Below are 12,633 nucleotides of genomic sequence, written 5' to 3'. Positions count from 1 at the left end.
TTCTCATTATCTTAAGGTGTCTATTGAGAGTATTATGACCTGTAATAATACCTGTTAACAGTCTCAAACTGCTCTTACCTAGTTTCAAGAGATACCTGGTTCTCCTGTGGTCTATCCCTTTAATCATCATCTTCGACTGTCTGCATCCAGTTTCTTCTACCCATTCTCTCTGTGCTTCCATCTCTTTTACCTTCTCGATGACTCCCTTTGTGACATCCGCTGACATAGGCAGAGCCGGTTCCGGACCTATATATTCCGTCTCCGCCCCTATCCTCGCTAGCTCGTCCGCTTTCTCATTTCCTGTCACCCCCTGGTGTCCTGGTACCCATGCCACCGTGACATTTCTATGCTTGCCTAGCGAGTTCAGCTCCTCTCGACATTCTCTCACTAGAGAGGAGGTGACCGATATTTTCTTTAGTGCTTTCAGTGCTGCCTGGCTGTCTGTATATATTACAACAGCGCCCTCTTGCTGTATACTTTCATTCACTATACGCGCACAGCGCGCTATGGCACATACCTCTGCTTGGAACACGCTGGCATACCTACCCAGTGGTACCGATACCTTCTCTCCCAGTTTAGGGATAACTATGCCCGCCCCTGCTAGTTTCGTCGAGCTTCTTCTTGACCCATCCGTAAAGCAGATAGTCGTTGGGTGCCTGACTTCCACCTTCCAGTTGTCCCTCTCTCCTATATGTACTCTGTATTTTTTGTCAAATATCTCCTGCCTCTTTATAAGGTCATTATTGGCCATCAGCATCTCGAATTTTGATAGCGCCTCTCTTTGTATCAGTGCGTGTCTCTTGTCCACAGCACCCTACTATCCACGTGGTCTTGTTTGTCCTACCCCTAGATAGCAATTGCGAAATCGGAGGCGCGGAGAGAGAGCAGTGACCAGAGGCGTGTAGTGACCGTGCTTCGTCACGCGAGGACAAAAGGGCGGCTCTTCCGCAGCGCCGGAGCCACCCAGATCCAAAAGCCTCCTCCGCTCCCTACGCCCCTAATAAGGCCGTCCACTCCAGATTTTGTGGATATCCCAGCGTTTTCATAGTTTTGATGTGTAGTGCCACGCGTGGTTAATTAAAGAACTAATTCGAACAAAATGTCGCGGCAAATTATAAACGGCGCTGTCAATGTCATAATTAGGTACTTTAAAATTGCCTGGACTTTTTACAATTTGCCTTCGGCGTTTTACAAACGAGGTCATTTGTAAACGACGGATTCTTACAATTTGACTACGACATAAACACAATTCTAAACGATACCTACTAGCTTTTATTCACATCGTTATACATGCAAATTTGCTGCAACGGTTTAAACGCAAACACGTCATCGAAGCTCGCTGAAATTAGTTTACTCCGAAGCTATACTGTATAAGGCTTAGTGACGCTGACAGCGGCTGAATTTAGGCCCTTGCGTGACTCGCATAGTCACGTACTCCCACACAAAGATTTATTGATAAATTCCGTTCAGCACCCGTGCAGTGATCTCGCGCTTCGCAGCGTTAACTTTTAGACCATTTGTCAGCTACTCTATTGAGAAGGCTTATATTGATTCTAGACAATATATGTAATTGTTATTAAGCTTAGAATAAATTTAAAAGTGGTGGAGTGGTGGATTTATTCTAAGCTTAATAGCATCGGTCGCAGACGTTTCTGCTTGTTAATAATAATATAATAATATTGTTTATTTCAAGTTTTAAACTCATACAATAAAATAAAATAAGGTAACATAAAACTTAAAAATACAATACAATACAATGATGCGGAAGCTATAAATAGATCCTTTGTTAAATGATACCTTAAATAAGTAGATAATTATTATTTTCCATTTTCGTTCAGGTGCACGGCCGTCCAGTGTTTTAGGATGTTATTGCTCGGGTTTACAGTAAACAGCGCCAGAATATCATTTTGCTGCGAGTTTTGCCATACGTTTGCCCAGACCGAAGCTATGCGGGACCGCATGATTGCATAAAAATCAGGTACAGGTAAATAGTAAGACTAGGCGTCTTTGACCAGCTCTAAGGGCAAGCAGTGCGCGCTGCAGCAGGTATGTAATTGCTTTGACAGTATTGCCATGCGGCTGCATATTTATATTTTTCAGAAATTGTTGACCCTCTTGTTATTAAAGTTACTACAAAACTTATTTTGGCGACTTGGCGGTGTTGTCATATGTATATAAACAAGAAAATATAGGTACCAACCATCACGCTCCGCGCTTGTTATGCCATTTGGGCTCCTAACTAAATTGGTTCTTCCATACTCACGCTATGGAATTTCTAATTTAGCCTGAACCCTAAATGTCATAAAAATTACGGAGCGTGACTATACATATAGGTATAGAGATCTACGATCAGCAACAAATACAAGGAATCTTTTCTCTGATATTTCATGTTGTGACATATGCCAAGTGTCAAGGTGACATATTTCCTTTAGGTACCTATAATACACAGTCTCTATTTTAAATGTTTTTACAAATTAACTGTTCATTATGGACTTCTTAGGCGCCTACACAAACTCCATCTTTAACTAAAAGTTTTAATAAAAAATATGTTAAATGGAAACGAATAATTCATATAATACAGGGCCCTGTTAACTTATCGAACAAAGAAAGAAAGCGTTATAATTTTGTTTTCAAAACCAAAACGAAAACAACGCCATTCCATTGTATTACGTGTATGAGTAGATAATGATATTATGTTCAAGTAAAAAGGAAGAATGTTAGGAACCTAAAGGAATCACGGAGGGTTTATACAGAGCTCAAAGGTACAATTACATTTTATAAAGACATTTTCCTTATTTCCATTTCATTTTCATATTGGTTTAATGCAGTTCAAGCCTCAGTTGTTGCCAATTCAGCAGCGACATGCCATTTTCATCAGAAGTTACTTAACTATACGGTCGTCATGTCACGAGCTGTCATTGCTTAATACCATCCATTAATATCTGCCCTTTAGGCACGTAGGCGTAGAGCGATGATAGGGCACGCGCCTCATCTAGTCATAGCCTATCAAAAGCAAAAATGTTTAAGTATCATGCAAATGATTCCGAAATTTTAGACTGTCACGTTTATGTCAGGCCTACAGTTTGTAGCCCTTGCTTCATTATCAATTCATCAGTGCGTCTTGTTTATTCTCAAGTCTATACCTATACCTACATACAGCGTAACGATTTATATGCATGTCAAATTGTTATGTTTTACGTTTGTTGGCCGTTGAGTGTGAGCCCTTTTTTATAGGGTTATCGGCCGGTTATGTCATGTCATGTCGATATTTGCAGTTTGATCACGATAATTGTGGGTTTGGGACCTAACACGGAATCTAACTATTAAGAGCTGTATTCCGATTTTATAATCGTTATGGTTTTTATATAGATAAGATAAGATCAGTCGCGATTATTGGTGCGTGGGAAATGCATTTACGAGCACTTAAGTATTACTGCGCTTAATGCATTGAGAGTCGTATTAATGTCTCGTCATAACAATATTATATCTTAATACCACTCTGGGTACCTAAATAAGTAGGTACATCTTGATTGCGTATACACTGCACATAACGAGTATTAATTAGATACTTACGATAGTGACTGAACATACCCCAAATTCCTTCAGTGCAAAATAATGTCGAGATTTTCTACTCCGTTTTAATTAACTTTTTCCATAATCCATTATTATGCCGAAGGGTGGGTGAGCACCGAGCAATTATACTTTAACTGGGAAAAATATGTTCTACGCAGAACTTGTTAGGCGAGGTTAGTACTTCATTATTTCCATGTTGTCCGGAGAATAATTACGTTTTTCCTGTAAATAATGCACCTACCTACTTGTTAAATAAAAGCGTTTTACAGTATTAGAATGAAAAGCTTCAACGTAGTTCGTTATAACGTTGTTGTTTAAGTTTTTCTTCAATGCATTTGCGCAGAACGTGAATACACTTTAAACGCCTAAGTCAATTTTTTATCGGGCGATTGTAATCATTTAGGTACGTATTTGGTTACCCAATCAATTATTCATTCGTTACACGATTAACTGTACACAATTCCCTCGATAAAATATGGAATCCAAATTACCACAAATCGGACTTACAGTTGAAAGTTTTTTAGGCTCGGCACACGAATAATTTCGAACTTGAATTTATATGGCCAAAGCCATCGTACAAAGGACGAAATCCTCCAGCCAGTTTTCCTCTAATCAACCTCTGTGTCCTGCGTATGCAAATAGCTCTGCATTCCTACAGCTTAACGATCATAGCCAAATGTTTACTTCAGGGTAACCAGTGTAAATGTGGGCTCGAAATCGTAATAAAAGCGAGTAAAAGAGTCCAATTTTTTACTGGTTCGCTTAAGGATACGGAAATAACCATGGCCTCCTTCTACACAAGCCTGTTAAATAAAATTCAAACAGAAATTAGTAGATTCATTAAAATATGCAGCAATTAGGACGGGCACAGGAATATTTCATTATTTTATAAACCGTCAGAGACTTTTGAAATAATAAATAATATTGAATGGGTCCGAATAACATGAACATTGAATACGAACAAATTACTTTCGAAAATGGAAAAATCACTCTGTTAAATTAGAGAATAATTAAAACAACATTGTAATCCGAAAATAAATAAGATTAAGGTACACGTGCTTGACATGCTAATGTCCAATAGTTGACATCATGCTGTCACCATTAAGGCTAATGACATAAGTTTAAAGATTACATACTTATATTGAAACAGGACATCTACCTTAATAAGATGATAATGCTAGCAGCACTAGGAGCACGAACACTAGTGGTATTTAATATTAAAGTTTGTTACCTTAAGAGGCTGGACATGACATCGAATCTGTTTACATCTATAGAAGAAACCAATGAGCAAATGAATAAACATGCATTAGTACTACTACTGCTGTGGCGCGACGACCCGAAGTGGATCTTGGCCTCCGACAACAAAGACCGCCATGCTACTCTGTCCAAAGCCGTTTCTGTCCAGTCGACGGCGCCGAGTTCGCTGAGGTCTTTCTGCACTTCGTCTCTTCAGCGGTACCTAGGGCGTCCAGACGGTCTTCGGCCACTTGGTACTCCAGAGTACACCCTCCAGACTGCGCGATCTTCCCCCATCTGGACTACGTGCCCGAGCCATCGGAGCCTGGCGGCTTTCGTTTCTCCGATGATGTTCGGCTCAGACACCAGATCTTCAATCTCCTGGTTCTTGCGGAGTCTCCAGGTTCCATCCTCTCGACGTGTGGGTCACAATATCTTGCGGTAGATCTTCCGCTCGGCTACCAGCAGCGTGCGCTCCTCTTTTTGTGTTAGTGTCCAGGCTTCGTGCATTAATAAACTTTAATAATAAACATCACTTTAGTATTCGTGCCCCAAGTAAGCACACGTATTAGCAGTAACCCTAAAACAAAGCGCATTAATAAGCTACGGGGCATACTCGTATTTATACATAATGGATATATTTGACGATATAATTGCCTTACAACTCCGATGGAGGGTACCTACTTAACTATAAAAACGAAGTGTTCAGAGCGTGGGCGTATTATGCTCGTAATCTATTTAAACCAGCATCAGCGAGCGGTAATTAGTCTACCTCGTTCCTCACTTTGTTACTAACTAAACACGTTAAGCGCCATACATATGAGTCACTAATTAAAATGATCTCATGACGCGCGTACGAATGCGTTGTACAGGCGGTGGCCTCTTATTAATTTTATGAAGAAAAAATTGCAATACTTATTAACAATGTGATACTACTTATTTTTTTATACCCATGATAAGTTTAGTTCGTCGACTTTTAACCCGCATATTATATATATATATATATATATATATATATATATATATATATATATACTCTGTTAATAGTTGCACTGACTTGTTCTGAAGACCAAAAGCAGGTGAAACTAGGTACACATTTGGGTGGATCGACTATTTTTTTACGGTTCCGTACCCAAAAGGTAAAAACGGGACCCTATTACTAAGACACCACTGTCCCTCCGTCCGTCCGTCTGTTACCAGGCTCTATCTTATGAACCGTCATAGCTAGACAGTTGAAATTTTCACAGATGATTATTTCTGTTGCCGCTATAACAACAGATACTAAAAAGTACGAAACCCTCGGGTTTTGACACAGGTCCCTATTTTTAGAATGCTAAAAATTGATTATGAATTGGATTGCTAATATATAAACGTAAATTATAGTCGAAAACGAATTTATTTATAACATACCTATAAATTCAGGCTTTAAGCCATCTGCCATGAAATATAACCTCATTTTACGGTTCTACCTAATCAAATGCGTAGTATTAAAATTAAGCCAAATTTAATCATCCTGGGAGGGGCAGTATTTATTGTACGTGCCGCTACGCCGTAGGCCTCCGTGTAACCGCTACGCCGTAGGCATTCGTAGCATTGTATACATTAATCAATTTTACTTTTTGTTTCAGATGGTTCGCGGGAAATGAAACCGGTAAGTTACAGACTGTGTTCACGCTAATTGAAATTATTAACAGATTATTATTTGATTCATTGTTTTTTTGTATGTATGAATGAATGAAAAGCATCACTTAAGGGGCCCACTGACTATCAGTTCGCCGGACGATATCGGCCTGTCAGTTGTTTGGAACTGTCAAATTTTTGTTCTAACTGACAGGCTGATATCGTCCGGCGGACTGATAGTCAGTGGCCCCCTTTAGGAACTTATTTGGCACAATAAGTTTACTAATTTGAATATTCGAAGCGCGTCAATGCTGGATACAGGTGATACTTAATTATTACTATTTTCAAATTATAATTGTACGTGGATATGTATTGCCTCTTTCTAAATTTCATTTTTGTGTCAAACCTTACTACTGAGAAGATTTTGGCGAGTGCTATTTGAACTCTACCCTCTGCCGAGATTTTGTCAAACGGCGCGATTCGGGAAATGAATTAGATATTCACTAGATATGAAATAGTAAAGATATGTGACCTACCTTATTTCGGTTGGAGCTTACGCTATTATTAACGCCGCTCCAATTAATATTGGATGGCGCTTACGTCGCATAGCGCCGCAATAATTTGCGACGCTATGCGACGTAAGCGCCAGCCGCCATTAGGTACCTTTTGCCGTGAAATGTCACATATCTTTACTATTTCATATCTAGTGAATCTCTAATTGATTTCGCGAATCGCGCCGAAAGGAATAAAATAACAGAAAAATAATATTACAGGTTCCTAAAAGATCTGCAACCCGCATGTGGGACTTATGGGGTTGTAGACATCATAGGACCATCATAGGGCTTTGCTTTGTAATGGTATTTAAAAATGTTGGGATAACCGATTTGTACCTATTTATTGCCTGAGTCACCCTGGGATAAAGCTGCATTTTTAACCAACTTTCAAAAATTAAGAAAGAGGAATTATACTTACCTACGCATAAAACTTGTAGTTTGATTACATCTTTTGAAGATTTTATTTCGTCCCCTAAGAATTACTTTCTTATGAAAATTTTGTGTTTTTACAAGTAATCACACTACTATACATTTAATCTATAAACGAAATAAATGTCATATACAAAGGAAAAAATGACCAAGGCCTCCAGTGCTTGGGGCTGGAATCGAACCAGCGTCCTCCGTTTACGCGATAGATGCCTGAACCGCTCGCTGGTTCGATTCTAGCCCCGTGCACTGGAGGCCTTGGTCGTTTTTTCCTTTGTATATGACATTTATTTAGTTTCAATAATCGAATTTAAACTGTTGTAAGACATACTAACATTAAATAATAACATTAATACAAGTGAGTCTAACCGTGAAATTATTTAATGTTTATTTAGTTTATTTTATTTCATGTCTAAATCAGGCTTGGTTTACAAAGATATTTGGGAATACCTTTAACTTTTACACACAAGCACAAAATCCACTTAACATTTTTCTTTGAACCGGATAATATACTCCCTATAGGAATCTCTGAGCCCGCCCACGCATATTTGCTTTGCTATTTACGAAGATATTACCTACGTCTAAATAAGTATAACAAATAAATCATAAAACGCCTCTTTCTTCATAAGGCCGACGTTAACATACGATAGGAAGTTACAGATTTTATGTGAAAATAAAGGAAAAGATTGACGGTATTTAAGATTCGTTTTTAGGTAGGTACTTACTTTTTAGGGTTCCGTACCCAAAGGGTAAAAACGGGACTCTATTACTAAGACTCCGCTGTCTGTTTGTACGTCTGTCAACAGGCTGTTCTCATGAACCGTGATAGCTAGACAGTTGAAATTTTCACATATGATGTATTTTTGTTGCCGCTATAACAACAAATACTAAAAACAGAATAAAATAAATATTTAAGGGGGCTCCCATACAACAAACGTGATTTTTTTGCGTGATGGCACGGAACCTTTCGTGCGCGAGTACGACTCGCACTTGGTCGGTTTTTTATGACATAGGAGGCAAATTAATAAACAAATCGCCCAACGGTAAGCGATTACCGTCGCACATGGACATCCGCAACATCAGAGGGATTGTAAGTGCGTTGCCGGCCTTTACGATAGGAGATTGTGTTAGGGATAACATAATTTTCGTCTTTTACGCGCCTCTGTTGCGAATTAAGTAATAATGAGGAAGTTTCAGCGTATAGCTAATTGACCTAATTCTAACTAAACTAATAAATCTCCGTAACACAGGGCCTGATTGGAACTTTAATATACGTATTTGTTTGAAGAAACGTCACTTTTGACACTGACATCCGATCCATACCGTATAACCTAATATTTGACGTATATTAAACTTCGAATCAGGCCGATAGTCACGCCGGAACTAATCCGCCTAACTTTACTGCCAAATCATAGGCACTAACTAAATTCTTATGTATGATAATTTTTCAGTCTTAGGTATACTATATGTTTTGAACTGTTCTGTTTACGGGCAGTTTGGAAACCGATTTGAACCTAAAGATTGATGGTATTATCTTGACATCATTCCTATTATATAGTAACATTTATTATAGTGCCTAAGGCACTATAGGTACCACTCGCGTCATGATGGTCCCTATGATAGTTTATTTTTATATGGAGTACTACCTACTGTCACTTAAAATGTTCGTAGACATTTTTTGGAAGCTAAGCTGTATACATAATTCCTATAATAGTTTGATTAAAATATCATTGTATGCGTACAACGATATTAAAGAAGATTACTTTTTATAATTATTCAATTATAATAAGATTATGCTTGAGTAATAAAATGGCCAGCATATTTTTATTTTTCCGCTACAGAAAATATTATTCAACGCTTTCAAATCGAATTTAAAATCAAGCAATATTACCACTTGCGTGGCAGCTGTTCAACCGATTTCCAAGCACTTTACAACGACTAAATAAACATTTATTAGCAAGTAAAAACATTTTAAAATAATCGCCCAAAACAACGTCAAAGTAATAAAATTTGCATATTGAGAGCTGAATCGCCGCCTGAATATCTTTATATTCTTACATTATGCTACATTAATTCAATGTTAATGTGTGTTGTTACGAATTACGTGTGATGTTACGAATGTGTAAGCTTACAATTATGTATATTTTAATCAAACTATTATCACATAGCAGAAGTGGTATTCGTATAGCGGTATTTTACAATCAATAACAGTAATTATTTGTTACAATTATTGCTCGCACCGCATCTCGCTGCATAAGCAAGCGCAACACACATTAACATTTATTTAATGTAATATTTTAATTTTCTGCGTACGCCTTCAGTGCTGAAGTTTCTTTACCTATATTCAGGCGGCCGATCAGAAGCTCTTAAAATGCAAATTATATTACTTTGACGTTGGCTCGGGCGATTATTTAAAATATTTTTACTTGCTAATAAATGTTTATTTAGTCGTTGTAAAGTGCTTGGAAATCGGTTGAACAGCTGCTATGCAAGTGGTGATAGTGCTTGATTTTAAATTCAATTTGATCGCGTTGAATAATATTTTCTGTAGCGGAAAAACTAAAATATGCTGGCCATTTTATTACTCAAGCAAAATCTTATTAAAATTGAATAATTATAAAAAGTAATCTTTTTCCATCGGTCAATAATGTTTTTAATAACATCCTTACAGAAATAGGATTAGTAGATTGTGTCACAAGGGAGCTCTGCTAAATGACATATTTAAGGCGAGGGCGTACATTAGCGTAGTGAGGGATTCAAGTGTTACACCCAAGGTGGAAATAATTTTGCTACCATGACACATACTGTTTTTCACATCACCTATGAGGAAATTGCTATGTTCCAAAATATTATTTAACCTAAAAAAATTATATACAAAAACGAAATAGATCATGTCCTAGAACAGAAAAGTGCCACTTTGATCCCCCCTAGCAGGGAAGAAAAGTGCCACTTTGATCTCTCCTAGCGGGGAAGAAAAGACCACTTTTTGGAATAGATGATGTGAAAAATATTTTTGAGTCGATAGTGACTTGAAGATGAACAACAGCTAAAAAAGGGGATCTATATGTTCATCAGAATTGCTATAAAATGTTGATGATAAAAGTTCAACGCTGCTATGATTGATAAAAAGTTCGACTGTTCACAAAGTTTGACAGTTTCGGGCGCTGATATTTCTTCCGCTATACGAGTATTAGAATGGAAAGTTGGCAACAGGTCGTATATTATTAATAGTGGCGCGAGCGAGGGCGAACCATAACCTTCACCAAACCAGGGTAACGTGACCACGAGCGAGGTTTATATATGTCGGCGGCAGATCGTAAACTCGGGCATATCGAGATATTCCTAGGCATATCATGAAAGGCCGCCCTTTCACGATCTGACTAAGAATAACCCAGGCATATCACGATCTGCCTAATAAAAGAGGTGGCAGATCGATCATACCAATTGCATTCGTTGATATTCCTAGCTTCATACCGGGCGCATCGTAAAATAACATGAAACGCCGGTATTTCGTGATCTCATCTTTTGTAAGGCATATCGTGATAAGCCTGGGTTAATCTTAACCAGATCATGAAATGGCGGCGTTTCATGATATGCCTAGGAATATCACCCCTTCACGGCGATTTCGCAATTTGGTTTGCGGCAAAATGGCGGAAAAGCATCAGCTGATCGAGTTTAACTGTTAAAGTATCAACGGCATCGTATGTGATTTAGCTGTTTTTCCATTTTGTTTTGTTGTAAAACCGTAAAATATAGTCGCGAAAAAAACAATATAATTCTAATTTATAATTGATATTTATCTTTCCACTTGAAACCCTTAAAGATTGCACGATATGGCTAGTTGTCGCTAGTCAGATCACGAAATACCGGCGTTTCATGATCTGCCTAGGAATATCACACCCTACTTATTTGATATGCCTAAACGTCGCCGGGCAAATCGTCAAACGTTGAGGTTTGAACGATATGGCCGGTAGTCGCTAGTCAGATCGTGAAATGGCGGCGTTTCATGATATACCTAGGAATATCTCGATATGCCCGGTTTTACGATCTGCCGCTGACATATAGATAACGAAAGGGGCACAAACAGACCTACATAGAGTAGATACTTATTGGAGAATAGATAGTGAACGAATGAATAAATATCTATTAAGTACACAATTTAAATCTATATCATCATCATTCGCTTACCCTTGCCACATTTATTTATGATCGGCGCAGCATGTCCATTCAACTTGTTTTAAGTTTACCTTTCTTCTTTTCTTCACATTCCTAAAATATTTGTCGTCGCATATGTTTAAAACATATTTATCTAAGCTTAATACATGGAAGAAACTATTAAACATTATTGAGTAGGCAGTCTTATTGCGCGGGGTAGTGTTTTGTTACGTGGCAAATATTGACGTTACGTTAGTATGGAGACCATACATGTACATAATATGATACTTATTAAGTGGTCATCCACTGTCGCCTTAAGTCGGCAATAAATATATAACAAAAATGTAGTTATTGAAAAAAAAATATATATTTATACATTGTTTTATATCACAGCACTTTTGTACGCAGTCATTTAAGGTTGCCTTCTCAAATGTATGAAAAAGTTACGTTTTCAAGCAATTTACCCTAAATGTGTTCCGAGGTGATTAGCTAAAGCTGCGTGTAATTAGTAATTCGGCTAAATTAATTCATACTTCAGCTCATTCATGAGTTTAAGAACGAGGATAATTTATTCAGTGAATTTAACTGTACAAGCTAAGAATTCGAAGAATGGTAGCATGAAATATTATCCTTATTATATGTATAGATAATATCTAGGTACTATTGTATTTCACTCTCGAACTTCTAAAACATTATTCAATGCAAAGCAGCCTTAAAATAACCAGTGCCTAAAATTATACAAGGCTAATTATAGAATTGTTTTACCAAATATAGTTATTTTTGCCCGCAACTTTTTTACTTTACATAAATGACGAAGGAGAGCTGTTTTTTGTACGTAGGTATGAATAGAATAGAATAGTTTACTTCACAAACAGATTTACAAAACATAGTTACCAGGGGCCCCCGCACTAGGTTGCACCTGTGTCGCAGGGAACCAGTTACATTTGTACAACAGAATTTCGTTTCGTATGCAAGTCATACTTTATCATATAACATAAATTTAAAATTTAAATGTAATACTTAAAACTAAAAACTTAAATAAACTAGGGTTAGGTGACACTCTGTTTAA

At 37.6% G+C, this 12,633-nt stretch overlaps 1 protein-coding gene across 1 annotated transcript in view; it reads left to right on the top strand.

Annotated features, from left to right (window-relative positions):
• Window positions 1–12,633, top strand: part of LOC134743752 (uncharacterized) — a 126,627-nt gene that overhangs the window by 80,931 nt on the left and 33,063 nt on the right. The window contains exon 3 of the mRNA XM_063677396.1: window positions 6,438–6,460. Within this exon, the coding sequence (XP_063533466.1) occupies window positions 6,438–6,460 (23 nt within the window). The remainder of the gene's footprint in view (window positions 1–6,437; window positions 6,461–12,633) is intronic.

The sequence above is a fragment of the Cydia strobilella genome, chromosome 8 (assembly GCF_947568885.1).
Source record: "Cydia strobilella chromosome 8, ilCydStro3.1, whole genome shotgun sequence".
NCBI lineage: Eukaryota > Metazoa > Arthropoda > Insecta > Lepidoptera > Tortricidae > Cydia > Cydia strobilella.
Note: the sequence above shows the minus strand (reverse complement) of the source record. Positions and strands in the feature narration are given on the sequence as shown.